Source organism: Lemur catta, chromosome 16 (assembly GCF_020740605.2).
Source record: "Lemur catta isolate mLemCat1 chromosome 16, mLemCat1.pri, whole genome shotgun sequence".
Lineage (NCBI taxonomy): Eukaryota > Metazoa > Chordata > Mammalia > Primates > Lemuridae > Lemur > Lemur catta.
This window is the reverse complement of record NC_059143.1, coordinates 9,304,038-9,327,895: the sequence shown is the minus strand read 5'-3', so window position 1 is coordinate 9,327,895 and position 23,858 is coordinate 9,304,038. Positions and strand designations below refer to the sequence as shown.

The window sequence follows — 23,858 nt, the reverse complement described above, 5'->3', positions numbered from 1 at the left end:
CTGATGCTGCAAAACAGACGCTGCCGTCCCTTTCTGGAAACCCAAATTCAGCACTTTCGTGGGCTGGCCCCAGGTTGGGACCTCTCACCAGCTGGGTTAGCTGCCTCCTCATCCAGAGAGCAGGTAATAGGAGGGAGACGCATCGATCATGGAAGTGCATACACCGCAGGGGTTGGGCAAGTCAGGAAACATTCTGTCCAGGGCCAGAGACCCACCTCTGTCTCTAGCAAGCTGTGAAAATCGTTCCGCATCCTCACCTCTGAAAGACAGGTTTGGACCTGGTAAGCTGGACTGTGTCAGCTGTATATTCCACATCCCCAACTTCGGTGACTCCCAAGGATAAGAGAAGATGAATCAAATCACCTCACCTGTGCCAACTTATTTTTATACCCAAGCTGAGCGAGTAGCTTTGTTCCTCTCCAGTTTGAGACGCAAGGTGTTCACATCAGAAACTAGAGACCAGCCTGATCTGATGTGACGGTCCCTGCCCCGGGCGCTCTGGAGCATGCCACTCGGCGTTCCCCGGAGGGCAAGTGGCCACTGGGCCACTCCACACCCCACCAGCCCTTGTCACTACAGGTCAGCTCTTTGTCATTTCAGAACAAACACTTTATGTGTACCCTGGCGAGAAAAGTCTATTAGTTACCAAGTGGTGCATCCAAATCTGCATTTAATTTAAAAAAATGGATCTTTTGTCTCAAGCAACATCTACCTTATTAGCAGCCTTGGGACTTGCCATATTTTTATTTTGTTGTTTTTATTCCTACCTTAAAGCATTCAAAAAGCATTTCTATGTAACTGAATATTTAATTCTGTTTAACTCTAATTTCTGAAAGATTGCTTAAACAAGGGCTGGAGGGGCAGGAACGGTGACATAAGAAGAGCCATCTCAGTCCACAGTAGGAAGGAGCGAGTATTCTGGGCGGAGGAGATGTCCCAGCATGCACAGAGAAGCAGCCGTTTGTGGACTGGCACATTCCATTCTGCACCTTCCAACAAGCATTTGCTGACATGTGCTTACTCCCCGCAGGAGCTGCAAAGGTGCCAAGGAGCACAGGCGAATAACAAGAAGACCCCACTACAGGATCCCCTGGCTGCTCCTGCCCTCATTCAGTGGCTATGTCTTGAGCTCCAAGTCCCCTCTGGTAGGTGGAGGTGTTCTAGACAGCACCATGGAGAACAAATTGCCAGGTAAAGTCTCTGCTGTCGTGGAACAGAGAGTCTAGTAAGGGAGGTGATGTGAGAACATAAACAAAGAGCAGCAGTGGCCTGTGAGAACTGCCATTAAGAAAACTAAAAGCCGGTGGGGGCTAGAGATTAACAGGCTATTGTTTATGGATGGCTTGGCCAAGGAAGGTACCCCTGGGAGGTGACATTTGCATAAAGCCCTGAGAATATGTGGCAGCACCAAGTGGGCGTGTGGCTAGTGAGCTGCAGACCCTCAAGAGGCCTGAGCATCACATGCTGCAGAGGCCAGGCTGGGCAGCGCCTCCGGTGAGGGCAAGCACTTTGGAACACATTCTGGGAGCTGCGGAAAGCTGCCTTGGATTGCGAGTAAGAAGAATGTAACTGTAACATAACAGAGGGGAGGACAGAATACTGTGGGATGACAAGGATGAGGGGGCAATTCATCCCCCCAAGGACACCAGACAAAGTTTTGGAGAGGAAGTGACACTTTCATGTAAAGAACTTTGTCTTGTCTGCTCTAACGCTAGGAAGGACTGGTGCTAGGCACAGGGGACATGGACCCCACCCAAAGGAAGAGCAGGCATCCCTGCCGCCTAAGACGAGAAGCAGGAAGAGGCCAGAAGAAAGTTCTGCTGCCCAGATCAGAAAGAAAGGAATGGCAGAACAGGGTAGAAGGCTCGGGTGGAGACTGGGTATGTCCATTCGATTTGACAACTAGAAAGCTACTGAAGAACTCAGTGAGAATGTTTCATTTCACTGGCGATATATTTAAAATGTGCTCAGATTTTTTTTTAAAGAACAGCAAAACTAGTTCTCAGTTAAATTTGGCTTATACGGCCTGCTTATCTTATGTCTAAATCAGTACCTCCAAATGTTTTGAACTGCCCTAAATGTTATTCAGTATTCACTCAGTAATCGACAACCCCTTTACGGATAGCACAATTATCACAAGTATCCAGGAGAAGACAACACTGGTTGTGTAAGTTTTAGGAAATAAAGTCAACTCCTAATTTTCCAGATCAGTGAAGAGAAACAGCTACATGGGACACAGATGTGCCTGTGCTCCTCACCCCGGCCCCGCTATTTACCGAAGGGCCACTATGCGCCAGGCAGCTCGGATGCAGCCATTACAGCGTTTAATCTCACAAGCCTGCAAGTCCCAGAGGTAAAGGAACTTGCTCAAAGGCACAGAGTTAGTCAGAGCAGAATGGAAATTTAAACCCAAGTCTTTCTAACTCCAAAGTCCATCATCTTCCTTCTCAAACTTAGTTAATTTCCAAAGCAAGAAATACTGGACATCCCACTGTCCAATGGCATAAACTGTGGGCAAATAATGACCAATGTAGCAGAAGAGATGAGCTCTATTTAAAGAAATTTAATATCAAATGTGACCGGGATTACAGTTTCTAAATGATGTTACTGAAAAGATTTCCAAAAGGCAATCTAGTTAGATGACCAAGGCAGGCATGGTTTTTAGGTTCTGATATTTTGATATCTTTTTAAGGACATTCAGGAAACACAAAAGCAAGACAGAAAGATCTGAACAACTCAATGGTGCTAAATCATAAGTGTTTAATTTTGATTCTAACTGTAGAAAAAGTCCACTATGAAGGACAATATATCAAATAAAACAGACAAATCATGTCCTCATAAATGAGAAAAGGAGAGTTTAATCCAGCAGTGGGGTACAGGGTGGATTGCAGGTGAGCATCTGGAGGAAGGAATGGCAGCTAAGAAGAAATTGTCATCACCTGGTCATGCAAAACTGGGCACTTCCCAGTGGAATAGGAACATTCAAGTTTTTACTCTCAAGAGGCTTTTCTGTTATCTTTTAAAGAAATTCTACTAGGTCTTAGTGATTGAATATCAAGGCCTCGGCCCAAATTTACTGCAGAAGCATTTCTATGGAAGCTGGGATCTACAACACTCTATCTTGGCTCAATTTCTACAATGAGATTAAATGGCATTAGGAAAACAGAAAAAAACTAAAAGGACTACCACTTATTGTAAAAGACCTAAAATTTTAATAAATTCTAATGAAATTTGTATGAGAACCAACAAGTTCTAATTCTGCCTACACCTGTGCCATTTCTGCCTCTAGAGAGGTAACCACTGGTCCAGGTCCAGGGTGATTTTCCACACCCAGTTCAACATGGTTCTAAACAGCCTTCCTGGACTAACCTAGAACATTCTGCCCACTCCTTAAAATCATATTAGCAATCTCTATTTAGTTTTTCCTCATCCTTAGGCAGCTGTGTGATTTTATTCTATTTCATACATTTGTAAATTGCAGCCTCTTCAGACATAAATTGGAAGCTCACTGAAAAGAAATAAAATATATATATAAAACACATGTATAAATATGCATACATATATGTATATACATAAATCTTTCTTCCTTTGTTTTCAAGGCATTTGTTATAATACCAGCTATAAATATGTTGCAAAAGGAGAACATATTTATAAGGAAAAACAGATGAGAATATAGATTAAAAAACTCTCTACCTCACATTTTCTTATAATCATTCTTGTTTTCACATAGTATCACTACTAGTAGACAACCTGCTGTGATATCTTTTGTAAAAGTTCACTAAAGTCAATCAATAAAATAGATGAAGTTCAACTCAGGTTCCACTTCTATAAATGATAGGGTAGATTAGGCAATCTCTAAGATTTTGTTCCAAGCTGTAAACTTTTAGTAGTCTTTGCAGTGTTTGATCAATAAAGCTATCAAATTATATATAATGAAGTACTAAAGGCAATTGTTGAGTCATCCAAACACAACAAAAATAAAACAACCAAGTGCAAATGTCTGAAAATTAAAATATCTGAAAATTAATGTTGGTCAGATGACTTCTATCTGTTCATATATGATAAACTACCATGTGTAGTTTTATAACTCTACTTACAAAATGTAATTATTTTGATTTGATTATAAAAGATACTGGACATTATAGGGAGAAAGTTTTAGTCTGAGTTACAAGTAAATAAAATCAACTTTTTGACTTAAAATAGCACTCAGACATAAAAGATGCTTTGATGTGGTCGCTTGTAGAGGCCTCATCCCTAAAACACAGGGTAAGAGTCAAGATGGTCTACAGAATTCACACTGCAGAGTAGGGGGCGCATGCCAGCTTCTCACTATACAGCCATCGGGCAACAACTGAGGGGTCGGATTTTTCTGTAAAGGAATCTAAGACATAGAGAAAAGCTATGGAAAGGTGGTGCACTGTCTTCAGAATCTTAGAAGGCCAACAGTCTAAGCACTATAAGTAAACATGTTTGGTGCAAATGAAGAGTTTTTGGAGAAAATAGAAGATGAGGGTATAGAGATGAGTAAAGCATAGATTATGAAGGGCCTTATGTACATGCAAAGGAATCTAGAGCCTCCAGGATACTGGGCAAAAATAAAGAGTTTTGAGAATGGAGATAATGAGGTGAGGTTGGGGTTTTATACAGACTATTATAGGAAAGAAATGGAAAATGACAGTCATAAAGCCACTGCAACAGTCAATGCCAGACCCTCAAACTTTCTTTTGTTGGAATACCTAGACCAACAATTTGTTGTTTTTACTTTCCAGTGGAAAAATAATTCAGGGATAAATAAATATACAAAAGAATCAGTTTTAGAGTAGGGTTGTGTGTGTGCATGTATTTTTACTTTTACAATAAGTCACAGATGATATATATTAAATCCCATCACAAGCATGTCTTAAAGTCTAGGTACTTCAAAATCAATAAGATATAAACACTATGATACAGATACACATAATTATAACCAAAGGCTTAACAAAACAACCTACAATAAGTTATATTAATGATTAAACAAAGTTATAACAAAAAAATCAAGCATAGCAGTAATAGAAAATCAAGACCAAGTGAAGATTGCCAATTACAAGCATATATTGGCCCCAAATTCTAATTACCCTTAATAATTCCCACAGTATGAAGGCTTGGGGTGGAGTTTGGGTTTGATGCATAGACTTCACGATGCTTCTGAGACATTTGGGTAGAGAAGCCAAGTGGGCAGCTTGACAAAGAAGCTGGAGAGGAGCGAAGGGAGTTGTCCCTGTTCCTGGCCCACCTCTGCCCCAGCTGAGATCGCTACTACTTGAGAAGTTACTGGCTGAGGGACGCACGTGTGGAGGTGTCCTAGGGTTAACATAAAGTGACAACCATCTCCCCAGTATGCCGGGGTGTGAAACCAAGAAGAATAAAATGTGAGCTGACCCTGGTCTCCCTGGTTTCACATTCTTTGTGCGCGGGCTCTATGCGTGCCAACGCATTGCAAGTCCCACACAGGCTGCACCTTATTGATTTTGTAGTTTCTGGAGAGCCTGGCACCATGTAAAACTGTTTATCCAATTATTTAGTCCAAGATTCTTCTCATTTTTACAAGAAGTTAAGGAATTCTTTCACAGATGCAGTTAGTCCTTTTAGGTCTAAAGTTCAAGCATCATTAGGCTGACTCAGTGTCAGACATCCTCATTAACAGAATAACATTCTAGCTCCAGCCCAAGAAGCCAAGGGGAGGGAAAGAGAAACAGTGTGGGAACAAAACAAACATAAGAATGGAGAACGCTTGCACTTATGTCTGGAACTAGTTATTAGTCATGTCAGCCTAATCAGATCAGAGGACTCCTTCAGACAAAAGAATAAGATATTTTGGTTTGAGGCTCATTAAAATTTAGAGTGGTTAATTTCCTCCTTAACTTTTAAGTAGCTAGAAAGACAGAAATAATGAAGATACCAATGAAATAGGGTTTTTTTTTACAACTAAAAAAATTTAAAAATTGCTAAAATTTAACATATTGTTAATGTCTTTTCCAAAACTTTTTGTACCTTATTCTATAAAATTGAGATCTTAAAAAAAAATAAAATGGAATTCAGCTAAAAGCAATGACCAAAATCAGATGAATTGAGATGTGTTGGCTGAGTTTTCCAAACCAAAATGTAGAAAATGAAGATTCCTTTGGAAAACACTATCAAAATAATTTCTTAATGATTATTAACTTTTCATTTCTATAAACACCTGCCCTTTGAAGATTAACTGTGAATAATTGGCTTTCAGTGTAGCCGTAGTGATGATTAATTAATTTGCCTATCTGATATTTAGCTTTTTAATGTTTATAATGACATGAATAAGCAACATTAAGGCTGGAAGTCAGGCTAAGTATTTAAAAAGCAGCAAAGAGCAAATACTCACGATGTGGCACTTCCAGTGGATGTCCGGTGACATCACACCACCTGACTGGGTGGATGTCAGGGCTGTCTGCCTCGACCCAGTAGTCATACTTATGGTCCCAGCCATCAAAATGAACCTGTCAAAATGAGTTTTGAATAATTAGTATTCAGTGATTAGTATTTCACTATCTTTGTATCAAAGTATTTGAAAACAGATCACTGAAGCTGAAATGGAAATTTCGTTAATGAAATAATATTTAAGATGCGCTACTCTATAGCCTTCTAATCTAGCCACCAAAGGCCATTGTACCAATTTTTCAAAGAAATTAAAGAGGCTATTAAATAAACAATTTGTCAGGGATTGATTAAAATTTAAAGGGATAAGACCAATCTATTTTCTCAACTAAGATAAATCCTATAATATTGTTGAGAGGACACTTTTTGTCCTGGGCAAGTGTCCTGGCAGCCACTGCAAGAACCATGTCAGCATCACCAACAATAAGAGTCACCAAGCTGACATCAGTGCAAGTTTTATCCTGATGAAACATGCATGGATTTGAGCATAAGGAAGCAATAAATTCCTAAATTCTCACAAGTGAGAGAGAGACCCATAGGAACAATGGAGGCAAAGAGAGCAAACACAATATGCTACTAGGGTAGATGGATTGTAATAATTACCTTAATAGCTACTCAAGGACAAAGTGTAAGCTATCAGGAAATCTTGCATGGAAGAGGTAGGGCCCAGGTCCAGAAGTCCTATTGGTAGAGTCTCAAACAAGGCTAATTTATCTCTGTTTTGTATCTTATCTACAAAACACACACACACATACACACACCCCATGACATATATGTACAAGTCTAAGAATAATTAAATTAAAGTTCAATTTCTGAAACAAAAATAAAATACTTACTTCTTAAATATAACTAATGCCATATTCCGGAAATTTCATATCTGGATTAAAAAAGTCAATTTTATTTGTGCAGGAAAAAAATTAAAAAGTTCATTATTATTAAATAACTCTACTTATTCTCTTACATATTTTCTGGCTTGACTATGAATTAGAGAATCTATCCTTTTCACTGCAAAACAAATCCCTCATAATTAAAAAGAATCATACTTTGAGTAAACAGGAGAGAGATGCCTAGCACTATAATAAACCAGCTGAAACACACATCTATTGTGTGGGACATAGGACAAAAAAAAAAGGAAACTTGCAGGGGCTAAGTCCGAAATAAAGTCCCAGTATTTTTTGTTTGTTTGTTTTTGAGACAGGGTCTTGCTCTGTCACCAGGGCTTAAGTACAGTGGCCTCATCATAGCTCACAGCAACCTCAAACTCCTGACTCAAGCTATCCTCCTGCCTCAGCCTCCCAAGTAGGTGTGATCACAGGTGAGTACCACCATGCCCAGATAATTTTTCTATTTTTTGTAGAGACAGCGGTCTTGCTAGTTGCTCAGGTTGGTCTCAAACTCTTGGGCTCAAGCAATCCTCCTGCCTCGGCCTCCTGAAGTGCTAGGATTACAGGCATGAGCCACTGCAGCAGGCCCCCATATTTTTTCTCAAGATTCATGTTCTAAGCAAGTATATTTCAAAATGTGCTTTCTAGATCATCAGTATCACCTGGACCCTTGTTAAAATCCAAATTCTTGGGCCCCACCTCAATGCCACTGAATTATTTAACAGAAACTCTAAAAGGTGGGGCCTAATGATCTATGTGTCAAAAAGTCTTCCATATTAATCTGACTTAAGCTAAAGTTTGAGAACCAATGATCTTAGGGATAACTTTCAAAAGTATATTTCTACCAAACGTAGGTTTCTGGCTATGACAGAGTGCCCTTTCATAGCAATCACTATAAAACTGGACAAAATACAGGCAGTGACTGTTTTTAGACACTGGAAAATAGGCAGTGCAGAAATGCAATCCCTAAGTAAAGGAAAACACCGCAGTTGGGCCCTTAATGTCAGCCTGGAGACAACTTCCTGATTTTAACACAGGGAGAAGAAACATAAAGCAGTTATGCTATGCAGAGGAAATACAGATTGCAGCTCAGAGCTGATGAAACAGCTGAAAATTGGAGGACAAAGTATTGGATAAGACAGAACTACAAAGGGGACCCCAAAAGTCTATGGGGGATTATTGGCAAGAGCTTGGGCAAGGGCTGGACTGTACATGTGTAAAGTGAGACTTTGTGAAGCCAAGCAGAGAGTAGCTGATACAGAGCTGAGAGTGAAATGAAGATACCGGAGGTCACACATTACAGGGAGAGTAGAGACCAGAGTGGAGAGACATCAATAATACCTTAAGAATTTGACTGAGACCAAAAAAGGGGACAATTTTGGGGAAAGAATCATGCCTTAGATTAAAGGCTACTTTAGACCAGCCATAAAAAAAAGCTAAAACCAAGCCTCAACAAGATTAAGAAGAATCACTAGTAATTAACTGCCTGATAGAACCAACTCTACCCTTTTTAAAAGAAGACAAATACTCCCATGGTACACTGCATCATTCATAGTGTCCAACATAGAAATTTATTAGACATGTAAATAAGCAGGTGAATGTGAGCCCTACTCAATTTTCAAAGAAATAATCAATAGAAATAGATCCTGAGATGACCCAAATGTTGTAATTAGCAGACAAGGACTTCAAAGTAGCTATTAAAATATGTTTAAGGACTTAAAGAAAAAATGGTCTTGAGTAAACACATAGATGATTTCAGCAGAGAAATGGAAACTATAAAATAGAAGCAAATGGAAATTCTAGAACTGAAAAGCAAAATAACTAAAATTTAAAAGTTGTTGGGTATGTTTAATAACAGACTGGACATGGCATAAAAATGGTTGAGTAGACAGGAAAACAGATTTATAGAAATTATTACTTTAAGATAAGGGAGGGATGAGGGATAAAAACTTACCTGTTGGGTACAATGTACACTATTCTGGTGATGGGCACCCTAAAAGTCCTGACTTCACCACTATAAAACTCATCCATGTAACAAAAACACTTGCACCCCTTTAATATTTTGAAATAAAAAAAGAGCAAATGATACAAGATTTAAATAATAAATACAGCCACAGGTATTTGTGAGATAGTATCAACTCATCTGACATACATATACTTGGGAGTCCAGAAGGAGAGGACAGAGAGGGAATGGAGCAGGAGTATGGTCAAAACAAAACAAATACAGAAGGAATAATGATCAGAAATCTCCTTAAGTTGGCCAAAACACCAATTTACAAGCTTAAAAGGAATGACAAAACCCAAGCATAATGAATATAAAGGAAACCAAAACTAGGCAAATCATAGTAAAACCACTGAAAATAAAAGACAAGGGAAAATCTTAAAAGCAATCAGAAAAATGGAACATGTTAGGAAAGTTGGCCCATTTCTCATCAGAAACAGTGGAAGAAATAAAATAACAGAATGTCATACAGCACTAAGAGGAAACATAAAAATGGGTAAACCCAGAATTTTAAATTGTACAAAAATATCCTTCCATTAAAGAGTAAAATAAAGAAACTTTCAGATAAACAAAAACAGAAGAATAGTTACCTACAGATTGACACTACAAGAAATATTAAAGGAAGTATTTCAGACTGAAGGTAAGTAATGCCAGATGGAAACTCTAATCCATAGCTGTGAATGAAGAGCACCAGGAATAACAAATAAGTGGGGAAATATGCAAGGCTAGTTCAGCATTGTAATTGTAATCAATCAATTCATCACATAACAGAATAAACAGGATAAGTAATGTGGTCATCTCACTAGATACAGAAAAAGTGTTTGACTAAGTACAAAGCACAAAAATGAACACAAGTATAAACCTTCTCAGTAAATCAGAAATAGAAGGAAATTCCTTCAATCTGAAAAGGGCATTTATCAAAAACTTAGTTAATATCATATTAAATGATATTTTATTGAATGCTTTCCCCAAAAAAATCAGGAATGAGGCAACTGTATCTGTTCTTCCCACTTCTATTCAACATTGCAATGCGGAGCAATTAGGCCAGATAAAGAAATAGAAGGCATAGAAATTGCAAATTAAGAGGGCAAACTTATTATTCTCAGGTGAGATTGTCCACATAGAAAACCATGAGATATCTAAAAAAATTAAAAATGACTAGAATTTAGCAAGATTGAAGGATTCAAAGTCAATATAAAATAATCAACTGCATTTCCACATACAGACAATAAACAATTGGAAAAAATTAATATTTAAAAAATTTATATTTAGAATAGCATTAAAAAACATGAAGAACTTAGTGAAACATCTGGAAAAATAAGAAAACATGCAATACATAGACACCGAAAACTACAAAACATTCCTAAGAGAAATTAAAAGATGATACACATAATTAGAGAGAATTATCCTGCCCAAAGGCTGGAAGACTCAATATTACTATTAGGATGTCATTTCTTTCCAGATTGTCTTATAAATACAATATATTCCCACTCCAAACAGCAGGATTTTCTTTTGTATCAGTGATGAGCATTATTATAATGCTCTTACATAATGCTCTTATATAATTATAACATTAGATAAGAATAAAAATAACCTAATTTATCCAAAATAATTTTGGAGGACTTATACTACCTGATTTCTAGAATTACTATAAAGGCACAGTTAATAAGACAGTGTTGTACTGCCTTAGGATAGGTAAATATGCTAATAGAACAGAATAGTGTGCATAAATTGACACACACACACACACACACACACATATATATACACACACACACAGTTTTTTTTCAATTGATTTTCCAAAAATATGACAAGCATATTCAATGGAGGAAGGAAAGTCTTTTCAACAAATGGTATTAGAACACCTGGCTATCCACATGTGGAAAAAAATGAGCCAGCAGACTTCCACCTTAAATCCCACATACAAATGAATTTGAAATGGATCAGAGACCTAAACATAAAAGCTAAAACTATAAAACCCAAGAAGAAAACTTCACATAAAATCTTCGTGATATTGGAATAGTCAATGATTTCTTGGCACTACCCATACAAAAATAAATCAATAAATTCAATTTTCATCATAATCAACAACTTCTGTTTTTCAAAATCACCAAGAAAAATAAAAAGCAAAGCACAAACATTTGTGATTCATTTATCTGAAAAAGACTTGACAAAAAAATTCCACTAAAAAATGGTCAAAACTCAATAGACACTTTGAAAAAGAAAAGAAAGTTCATGAATGATCAATAAGCAAATAAAAAGGACTCAACATCACTCTTCATCAGAGAAACCAAAGTGGAACACTCATTTCATTTTGTACACCCACCAGAATGACTTAACTGACTGACAACGTCAATTACTGGTGAGGCTATGGCGCTCCCAGAACATTCATAACAATGTTGGCAGGGGTGTCAAACTGTACAACCAGTTTAGAAAACATTTTGCTACATTTTTTACAAACATGTGCCAATGCCCTGACGTCCAGCAATTCCACATAAAAGAGACAAAAATACAAAATCAAGTAAACAAGTGTTCCTTGCAGTTTTATTCATAATTACCCAAACCTGAAAACAACCCAAAAGTCCAACAGGTGAATATCCATTCACAAAGTGTGCTGTACCCGTAAAATGAATACTAGTCAGCAATCAAAAGGGATAAACTATTTACACACGCAGGAACATGGGATCAATGAAACCGACATCGTGTTGAGCAAAGAGGCAGACACAAATGAGCGCCTGCTGTATGAACCCACTGATACGAAGTTTGACAAGAGGCGACAGAAATCAGGTCCGAGGCTGTCTGGGAAGTGGGGGTCGGGGGGAGCAGGACTGGCTCTGAAGGGGCACAAAGGAAACCTGGTGGTGTTGGAAATGTTCCAAATCTTCATCAGGGTGGTGGTTATGCAGGATATACATTTATCTAACACTCATCAAAATGCCCATGTAAAATCTGTACATCTTATCATTTGTAAATTTTATCTCAACACAGTTACTTTATTTAAAACATCTCTACACTCAGCTGCTGTCTCATGTGGCCGCTCTGTCCTTCACTGTATTCCACTGATGGTGACGGTGCAGTGCTCAGGACACAGTCAGACCTCACGGGCTTCGGTGCCAGGCGACTGAATAGCCAGCAGCGCAAAGGCAAAAAGGACGTTCTTTTCCAGCACGATGCCCGCCGCTTTGGATTTACCAACAGCAAGAAGCTTACGTAAGTCCAAATGATGGAGTGAAGAAGAAATAAGAAACATTTTCCAAGCTTTAGTATTTCAACCTATATAGTTTCAATGTTCTTCTTTTACGTTTACAGTGTAATTTTTTTTCTTTAAAAAGTAAGGAAACAACCTCCAAGCACAAACAAGACAGGCCGAATACCTCCGCAAGACCCTGCTTTGAGGAGTTAGGCCTTTCTATTTTAGCTATCATGCCGGACCTGGGAATCCTAACTGCAGAGTTAGGTCTAAACTGAAAAGTAAAAAAAAAAAAAAAAAAAAAATCAATTTTTTTTTGACAGCAGATACAATATTTTTATGCTATTCAACATTTTCCTTTTATGTTCATTAAGAAATGTTAAATTTTCCTTTCCAAGGCTGTATATAATTACTTACAGTGAAACCATAGGAATTAAAAATAGCCCTTTCCAATCCAATGATGTGATTTCCCTCCCTCAAAGGGCTGTCTGAACTTGGAATATATAATCAAAATCTGTACCTATATACATCTTCATGAGAGATATTTTCATATCTTTGGATCTTTGTATATCTGGAGTGAAAATCCAATTTTAAAAATCCTAACCAGATGGTCAAGTTAATAGAGGAGATTGGCATTTTAAGTCTATTTACAAAGGGTCCCTTTGTCAAGAAAAGAATCATTTTGAATACCAATCATCTCCATCATTGTATCTCGTACATTTATGATTTTTCACATATTTTTGTTTGCATAAAATAAAAATATAGACCCTTCTTGCTCAGACTTTGATAAACTAGAAAACAAAGATCAGAATTGACGATCTCAAGTTCTTCTCCTTAAATAGATGGTAATGCTTCCTGATGGTATTAACATTATATATACATATATATGTATATATAAACAATAAATTATTGGTAATATAACTTGGAAATTTAAAAATTAGATCACATGAAAAAAACAAGGACAAACTCTTGAGCATAAATCCAAAGCTGTTGATCATCTGGACCAGCACTGTTTCTCTACTTTGCTTTCACTTCACTGCCCGATGCCCACACCAGGACTGCCCTCAGCCCCTTGATGCTGGCCCCTGAGACCCAGTCATCTCTGCTGCCTCCAGGGTACTTAACATGCAGCAGCTCACACATTGTAAGAGCTCAAAGCCTATCGCCTGAATAAGATGGAAGACAGTAATTGTATCTCCTCATTGTTCTTCTGGGCAGTTGGAAGATAAAGCAGTTATTTATTTAGGAACATTGGGGCTAAATTTAATGTTCAATCACAATAATTTTGTTAGCCTATGTGATTATTGTACTTGTTTTCCCCTTCTATATAGTTTTAAATTTTTTAATTTCCACTTTAACAGGCTCATTGGGTATGCATATTCTATTGTTAGAGTCCTCAAATCTATTTTAAATGCTTATGGTGAACAAATTATAAGCATGTATACGATGTTAACTTATTTAGAAACAGCCTCCACTGTGCCTGAACTCTTCTAGTTTTAATATATTTTCAGTTAACTAGACTTAGCCTTAAATTTCATTCTAAAAAGAACATAGTTTCAATATGCTATCCTGATATCTATTACTCATAACTATTTGTGCTAATAAGACTACAGTTCTCCAGAAGTTCAAGACTAGCAAGAGCTTGACCCTGTTTCAACTAAAAATAGAAAAATTAGCTGGGTGTGGTGCCGTACGCCTGTAGTCCCAGCTACTTGGGAGGCTGAGGCAGGAGGATTGCTTGAACCCAGGAGTTTGAGGTTGCAGTGAGCTATGATGATGCCACTGCACTCTAGAGTGGGTGACAGAGCGAGACCTTGTTTCAGGGAAAAAAAAAAAAAGACTAGAGTTGACCTTGCTTCCTATGCAGGATGCAGGGCTCTGGGCTCTGCTGAAGAATGGCAAAGGGGCATATTCAGGGATAGTACTGAGGCCAGACATCTGTTCCACCGCAGGGCAGGAATGCTTGCCCCGTACCATTACAGAATACCACCATAATCCAAGAGCAAGAGTGTTGGCGATGGCAGGGGACCCACTTTTACTGTGTGCTTATATATTCCAGGTATAGTTGTAATATATACATAATATTGCAATATATAAAACTCTCACATATCACTGTCCCCGTCTTACATATGAGGCTCTTGAGATACACAGGGATTAAGAAATTGCCTGCAATGTCCAAGTCATTGGGACTCCAAACCCCGCATTCTCCCCGGGGCCACATGTGAAGCTGCTGCTCTGTGGTGTGGAACCGGCTGCCCCACGTTCCCTCCCCGCCACGGCACCCTCCCCGCCACCACACCCACACTCACTCTTGCGGATTAGCTCCGTTCCCCACCCCCGCTCACCTCCTCCCAAACCATCTGCTTCCATCTTCCTTTTAGCCCATTCCCATAAAAAGTATTACAGAAAAACTTTTAGTCACTAAATTGGAAAATTAATAGCTTTCACTACAGCTATTCTAAACTTTTCATTTTTCAAGGCCACTGCTCAAATTCATCATCTGTCTTACAGCAGTGGTTTTCAAAATTTAAAAAACAAAGTATCAACTATCCACTGAAGGGGGTCAAGAATGAAGGTGAAAATCCTTATTTTTTTACCATACATCCTAGATTATTTGCTGAGGCTGGTTTTTGAATAAAACTTTTTTAAATGCTTCTTTCAGGTATTACTATGGCAACAGAGTAGTTAGATAACTGAATTTGCCATTAAACCCACAGTTCTATCCACAGCAATCAAGGATAACTTAACTTTTTAAAAAAGTCATAGACCTTTCTTAATTCTGTAAGACAAAAAACCCAAGAGAAACCTAGTTGGAGGCTTGGTGCAGAGGACATTCAACTCCAAATGTTTCCACTGGTGATAAATATGTCAACATAGTTTCCATTTCTCTATTTCTATGGTTACAGTTATGACAAATACAATTAGTTTTTCCAATAAGATGTGTTTTTCCCCCGCAAGATTCCCATAAGAAATAAAAATGCCAAATTTCTAATAGAATCCCCAGGGTTTTAATTCTTGTTAGGAAATCTTTAAATATTTCATCAGAGTCAGGCATAATAATAGCCACATTCGGGGCTCTGTGGCTATGGGTATGTCCGTAGATATTATCTTAGGAAGAAAAACCTCCTTCATAAGCAGAGTGAGGACAAATAATCTCGAAATCAGTTTATGGCTGGAACTAACATAAATATTTTCATAAGCTCTGCCATAAAGTTTATACAGTCTGAAGCCCTGAAGCAGCGCACTGAACAATGATGGCAGATACTGCGCCCTCATTGTTAATTTAAAGGCCATCGCCTTTGCGTTTATTTCCCAGGCGCTGCCCTTCGTCTTCCGTTCAGGACAACAGCCCTTAGGGTGGAGACTGTTCCAATATGCACTCTCTGTTTGTCCCGAGACTCTGAATTTCTGCTTTGGATCCTATATCAAATCATCACGGTTTTTCTACCAAATCAAACATTATTTATGCTCATTATTTAGATGCCACCAACTCAAAAAGGACTCAAGATATTTATAATGAAAGAAGAAAGGGTTTCTCAATAAGAACAGTAGGATATGAGAAAGGTGAAGTGAAGAAAAGTAGGTTTTATCTAGAGAGACCGCATAATTTATTGTTTAAATGGGATATTTTTGAGAGTGAAAAGGAGCAGTAATAATCAAGCAATTACAGCAGGCATAATCCAGGACTCTCCAGGTAGGCCAGGGTATATGACAACTCTGGTATTGTAGGGATGCGATTGCTTTAGGTAAACACTCAACTCCCAGTAAACCAACAATTGGGAAATATTATACAATTCTCATTAAAATATGAGAAAAACATACCAGTTAGTCTGAAGTTGCAGAATTTCCTCAGATGGGAATTTATTGTATAGACATTTACATAAGGAACATTGAACACAATGAACAATATGATATAGTGCATGTATAATGGTTCATGTAATTATATATTACCTACATGGGTAATATTAGCAAAATGGAAATATGTATACAGAGAGAGATACACTTATGAACTTAGTGCATGAGCACTATTTCTAAAACTTTTGAAGTCATAGGTAAGTTACATATTTTTCCTATCCATTCTAATAATTTGCCTATTAATACAGCATCAATTTTATCAGTAGCAATTTCTAAATTAGTCATACAAATGAGTTTTTGATCATTCAAGAATGTCTTTTAAGCTTACTGACTCTGCTTTCACCTCTGTTACAGTATTTTGACTATTATTTGAAGGCAGAAAGTATATCTTCTAATTTTTTTTGTCTCTAGTACCAGATAATGTCTGGAGCATTTTAACACTCTACTTGATGGACAAATGAATGAATAAGTAATGTATAAATGCAGATATGTCCAGTCAAGTTAGGTAAACATTAGCAAACAAATATATCTAAAGGATACATTTAGACTTCATCCAAACTTACTGATTTATTCATTTATTTTATCGACCTATGTTTTGAACTACCAACATGTTTTTCAAGAAAGATGGTGTTCCAAAGCTGGCAGCAGTTTCTCAAATTCTTTTAAGCCATTTATTCTTTTATACTATAAAAGTGAACACATGTTCCTCTTGGTTAGAATGACTAAGATGTGGCAGATTAACAAGAATTCTGGTCTAACCTATTCTGATCCATCTGTATGGAGAGACGAGCACACATGCGGAGGATGCCGGGGAGAACAGAGAGCTCCACCTACAGCCCACATCTTAGGAATCCCAGATAAAGGTCAAGAAGGTGTAAAGCAAACCTATGTTTAGAGTCTCTGGGTAAACATCATAAAAATTATCTAAAATAAATGAAAGTGGTTGCCTCTGCAGAGAGAAAAATGTGGGAGAGAGGGTCTTGGGACAAGTGTTTCCCAAACAAAACTTGTAGAATTATTTTTTGCACTTTGTGTCAGTGTAACTTGGGCAACCTGGTTCATGGCTATGCCACTGCCAGACAAGGAAGACAGGAAAAGCAGCAGAGCTTTGATTTTTGTTCAGCTTGGTTTATTTTGTTGTTGAAGGGGAAATGTAATGAATTCCATTTTTACCATATTAAATTCCAAGTACCTATGGGATATTCAGGTGAAAATGTCTAGCAGAAAAATGAAAATTCGTCCATGGATCTTGCTGGAGAGCGACAAGACACAGATTTGGGAGTCATGAACACACAGGGGCCAGGTGAAGCCAGGGGCACACACGTTAGGACGGAGGAGAGTGAGGACTGGACAGAGAAATGAGCAGTGCTAGAGCCCACGTTCTCTCTCCTCCCCTCCAGACCCACATGGGGCCAAGGAAACCGCCCTTTATGGATGGCATCAGTGGACTCTGCTCTCTGGTTTCTGGCTGGGTTTGGGGCAATGAGAAGTACTGGCAGGGCGTAGGAGGCCAGGGGGAGAGCGAGGCTGGGGGATGTACGGCCAGGCCCCGCTTCCCGCTGGGGGACGGGGCAGTGGCTGAAGTCCCGCCCTTGGCCAGGCTCCCACCGCTCGGTTCTCCCTTGGTTTTCGCAGCCACACCCCTCATTGACTTCTCTCCGCAGACACCGCAAACAGCCTTTCTTAAAGTCCGTTTGATGTGACCTCTGTTTTCTGCATGACCCTGACTGACGCATGAGTTCACCAAGAATTCCTGAGGAATTCTCCTAAAAGGCGGCAGAGGAGTAAGAAGTAAAGATCTCTAAGACCAGAAGGGGAGAATCAGGACGGCACGGCGGAGCGGCAGCTGACAGTGACTATTTCAAACGGGAGCGGCGGTCACCGTGCCGAGGTCACAGAACTGACACCAGAGCCGGCCACGCCGCGTTCAGCAGCGGCAGCCACAGAAGGTGACCAGACGGGACTGCTCGGCCTGAGGCGTGAAGAGGCCGCAGGGATGGAAACAAGCAAGGAACACTTTTCGCAGCTGTGAGGGCGATGCCAAGAGCAGTGGCCGAGCCCCCCACGAGGGACGTGTGGGGCCGTGGGGACGCGGCCGCGCGCTCACGGAAGGCCCTGCAGAGAGACTGCGACGGGACTGGAGAAATAGGCCAGAAACGGGATAAACAAGGGAAAGAGTTTCAGAAAAGAGAAGTGTCATCTCTCCCTGAGGCCACTGAGGCAAATTAAGGATGGCAGAGCTGGAGCGGGGAGAACTGGACGGATGAACACCCCGTGGCTGCCAGCCTCTCAGGCCAGTGGGCGGCGAGGCCATCGGAGGCGGCGGGGTGGCCGCGCGTGGAAAGGCAAGTCGGGGTCGCAAATCCCGAACTGGCGCCGGCGCCTCCTCCCAGGGGGGGCGGAGGTGTGGGGAGGGCAGGGCCATGCGCTCTGGGTTGGCTCCAGGCAGGGAAGCCCAGTGGGGGCGGGAAGACTGGGGGCCCCGGGGGCTGGCACGAGGCTGCAGAGCAAGGCCAGCCACTGCGAGAGCTCGGCGGATGGAAGGCTCTGCTTAGAAACCGTGGTTTCAGAGTCTGAAATCTCAGCAACGGAGCTGACCTGCGTGAAGCTGAGGCCCCAGTGCGGAGGCGGGGGCGGCTGGCAGGGACAGGTCGATGCCCCAGACGTTGGCATCAGCAATTCTTTGCCTTCTCTCTTCCACTATTGGTTACAGATGAAAACAGAAATTCATTTTGAAAACTGATATTACCTTTTATTCATACTCAGAACAGATGCTTGCAAGACCTAGAGGTTTGGTTTTAGCAAACATATTTGATGTGTTTATTTTTTCATGGAGTTAGTCTCTTTTATTAAAAAGGCTGTGTTTCACTCCAACATTACTCAAATTCAAAACTTTTCATCTAAAACGTCAAATCATAATAGATGAAGATCTTAGCTCTATTTCAACAACAAAAATCTATGTTTAATAGGTTCCATTTAAATACTGATTATATTCATGTCCTGTGAAGTGTACTGGGTCACCAAGGTAAATGTATGTTGCTTCTAAGGAATGGGATATTGAGCTTAAAACTGTCAGGAATTTAAAATTCTGCATAAATGCTTATATTTACATGTACTGTACTCTCTGAAATAGGTAATTTATCCAGTTGGCTGCAGGAGCCTTCTCCTCTTTTTCATGTATAACTGAGTAATTACCTCAACCAGAACAACATGTTCTGAAAATGAACTGAACTTTTAAAGAAAATAAATAATGTTCAAGCCAGTGAATAACTTTCAAGCAATGAAGGAGAATGATTGCAATTAACATGTTTGTTCATGTTTTCTTATTTTTTCTTTTTATAATTCAGTGTCAGAAATCTAAATTGCTTCTGCTGAAATTATACTTGTTGCCTACAGAGTTCTTGGTACAGAAAAAAAAAAAATCCCCAAATCAAACCAAAAAAAAAAAAAAAAAAATTCACGACCTGGCTTTTGCTTGCTAAAATTTTACCTGCCATGACAGCTAAACATAATGTAAATTAATTAAAACTATCAAAGATCTAATCATCTAAGGCTAGTTTCCTACTTAATTTATTTTAGACAGAAATGAAAAAAAAAATCGTTATTTTCCACCTGGAAATTATTTCCAATATTTCGGCACATGTGTTCCTGAATATTTCATGTCTATCCATTTATTCCCTGCCTATCTCTCAGTTTTCACCTTAGAATTCTAGAGTCTGTGATCTGAAATCAGAAACCATTGGCCTTCACGAAGATTATACACCAAGCCCTCTAACTTCACACAGATCATAAGACAGTATGGGTAATTAATTAGTTATATTTCTAATTATGTGACTAATTATTATAAATATGCTTTAATATAATTGTATATAAATTTATATTACCATATAATATAATTAATATTAAAAGTTTAATTATTAATTTAACTGCAACCAATTTTAGGTAGTTGTGCTTCTGGTTAGGATGTTGAAATTTAGAACAGGCCAGTTAGAAGTGCTAGAACTAGAAAATGTCTAGCAATAAACTAAAAAACTATAAGACCATAATTTCTGAACTACCTGTGGATGCTGAGAGGTCTAAATGATCTGACGGGCAGAGCAGGAGGGGCCCTTCCTAAGAGAACAGGGAAATCAGCCGCTTCCTCTACCTCCAGGGCATTTGCTGAGTTTGGACCTGCAGAAGCACAGGATCCAACCTGACAGGGAGGAAGCGTTCTGTGAGAGGAAGAAGCAGACAGTGTGGTTCTTAAACAGCTGTAGGGGCTGGCTAGAGGCATTGGGATCTGGAGGAACCAGAGCCTGAGCCGGCTGCTGCTGAATGCTTACCAGCACAGTCCCCCTGCCATCTCCTGGTCCTTCCATCACTGGAGGGATGTATACAAGGAAGTTCCTTTTCTTGATGCAGTTGAAATCAGAGATGAACTAAAATAAAACTGCAACCTGCCCCAGACCAGCTCAATTCCTAACTGGAGCAAAGGGATCAGTCTCTGTATTAGTTTCCCTAGGTCTGCCATTACAAACTACCACAAACTTGGTGGCTTAAAATGGTAGAAATTTATTCTCTCACAGTTCTAGGGGCCAGAAATCTGAAATAAAAGTGTGGTAGGGCCACTCTCCCTCCAAAACCTAGGAGAATGTCATTCTTTGCCTTTTCCAGTGTCCTGGCTCCAGGTGTTCCTTGGCTTGGGGCTGCATCACTCCAATCTCTGCCTCCATTCTCGCATGGCCTTCTCCTCTTCTTTGTGTCTTTTCCTCTTCTGTCTCTTACAAGGACACTTGTCATTGGATTTGAGGCCCACCCTTGCAATCCAGGATGACCTCATTGCAAGATCCTTAATTACATCTGTAAATATCCTTTTCTCAAATAAGGCCACAATCACAGCTTCTGGAGGGCAGGAAGTGAACATATCTTTATGAGGGCCACTGTTCAACCCATTGCACTCATACACACTAACTGCCCTTTCTGGGGGAAAATAATATCTACTTCAGTGTCTAAAGTTCTTTTATATACAACATGCACCATACATGAAAAAATATGAGACATGTAAAGAAACAAAATAATGTAACTTATAAACAAGAGAAAATACAGCCAATAGAGGCAGACCAACAGATGACTCAGATGTTGAAATTAGAAAGAAATGACATTAATTATTATAAATGTTAAAATAGAAAAAAGATTAATAAAATGTATATAAAGATGGACAAATAAAACAGAAAAATGATATCTAAATAAAACAGAAAATTCTATCAAAAAAGGAACCAAATGGATATTCCAGAATTAAAGATTCCATATCTGAAATTAAGAATTCATTGAAGGAGCTTAACAGTAGACTGAAAACAGCAGGAGAAAGGGCAGGTGACATAAAAGACAGAGCAATAAAAATTATCCAAATTGAAGCACAAAAAGTAAAAAGAAAGGGTAAAAATAAAACAGATCATGACAGATAGGTGAAATATTCTCAAACAGTCTAACAGATATGTAACTATTATCCCACAAGGAGAGCAGACAAAAAATGATCAGAATCAATGTTTGAAGAGATAATGGCTTAAAAGTTTTCAAAATTTACGATGAACATCAATCCACATATTCAAGAAACTGAGTCAATCCCAAACACACACACACACACAAACTCACCTAGGCCTATCAAGGCAAAATACCAAAAATGAAAGATATAGAGATTGCCATACTAAATGAAAAGTAAGAAAAAAGTCTGACATAAAAAAGTACATATTGTATGACTTTGTTCATAAGAAATACAAGAACAGGCAAAATTAATTTATGGTAAAACAGAAGTCAGAATGATGGTTGCCTCTGGAGAGGTATGGGAAGAGGCTGAAGTGCTGATTGAAGAGGCTCTGAGGAAGTTTTTGAATGATGGAAATGCTCTCTATTTTGACCTATCTGGCAGATACATAAATAAAAATTCACTGAGCTGCACACTTGAGATTTGTGTATTTAATAATGTGTAAATTATCCTTTCATTTAAAAAACACAATGGGTCCACAAATATTTATACCTATTGTGACTTGCTTGCTTAGATTCAGAATTTATTGATAAAGTTCTAAACATTCATTTATTCATTTATGGCACTAATATTAATTGCATACTTACATGTCTGGGACTACTTTAGATACTAGGGGATACATCAGTGAACAAAATAGGAAAAAAAAAATTCCTTGCCTTTTGAAGCTAAATTCTAGTAGAGAGAATCAAATACTATCAAATAAGTGAATGTTTTTAGCATATTAACGGGTGGTAAAAGCTGGGAAAATTATAGCAGAATTAGGGGGAGTAGGAGTGTGCCAGGAGAGACTTGTTGACGTTTCAAAGGAAGCGGTAAATGTAGGCCTGAAAGAGGTGAGGGAGGTAGAGATTTGGATAGATGGTGAAGAACACTACTGGCAAAGCAGGTAGCCAGTGCAAAGATCCTGAGGCAGCAGCCTGATGTATGTAGGGACGGCAAGAAGTCTAGTTTAGCTGAAACACAGTGAGCAAAAGAGGAAAGTGCAAGGGTTAATGTTAGAGAGGTCACACCGGGACCATATCAGGTAGGGCCTTATGGACTTCAGCTTTTACTCTTGGGAGAAAGAAGCACTAGAAGGTTTTTGCAGAGAAGTAACGTGATCTGACTTGTGTTTTACAAAAATCAGTCTGGCTGCTGCTTCGAGAGTGTCGGGGAGGAGGGAGGTGGCTGGCTGGAAGCTGGAAGAGCAGCTGGGCAGCTGCTGCAACAATCCGGGTGAGAGCTGATGGAACCTGGACTGGAGTGGTTTCAGCACAAGTGGGAAAAGGGGCCTGCTTCTGTACACATCTCACAGCCGTCGTTAACACTTTGCTGATGAATTTGCGCTATCAGTTGTGAAGAAAGAGAAGGGTCAAAGATAATGCCACATTTTGACTCGAGCAATGGGAAGGCTCGAGTGGCCACTGCTTGAGACGGAGGAGACAGGAGATGGGGACGAGGACAATCAGGTGTTCAGCCTCTAACTAGACATTAAACAGACATGTGGAGTAGGCAGACTGGCACAGGAGCTTATAGTTCCTTGACACACAGGTGACATTTAAAGCCATGACATTTGATGAAACCACAAGGAGAGTGAATATAGCTGAAGAAGTGCAGGGGTCCAGTGAAGCCCTGGTGCACACCAATACTAAGAAGTTGAGGAGGGAAGGAGAAATCACTAAAAGTCTGTGAAGGAGCTGCCAGTAAGGAAGGAGAAAAACTAAAGAACGTAGCACCCTGGAAGCCACATGAAGAGAGTTAGCAGAAGTACAGACAACTCTTTTAGTAAGGTTTCTTTTAAATAGAAGCAGAAATATAAAGGGAGAAGTGGAGTCAGGAAACGATGTTTTTAAGACAACAAAATAATACCGTATTTGTTTGTTGATGGAAATTATCTTATGGAAAGGGGAGAACAAAGGGCAAAGGAAAGAGGGGTAAGTTGCTGCAATGTGGTTGAGTGGGCAGGAGAGGACGGGC

General features: G+C 39.3%; 1 protein-coding gene across 7 annotated transcripts in view; it reads right to left on the bottom strand.

The window, feature by feature from the left end:
* L3MBTL4 (L3MBTL histone methyl-lysine binding protein 4) overlaps positions 1 to 23,858 on the bottom strand; it is a 404,316-nt gene that overhangs the window by 182,152 nt on the left and 198,306 nt on the right. For all 7 annotated transcript variants that reach the window (XM_045527505.1, XM_045527504.1, XM_045527503.1 and 4 more), the window contains one exon: positions 6,395 to 6,509. In XM_045527505.1, coding sequence (XP_045383461.1) covers positions 6,395 to 6,509 — 115 coding nt within the window. The remainder of the gene's footprint in view (positions 1 to 6,394; positions 6,510 to 23,858) is intronic.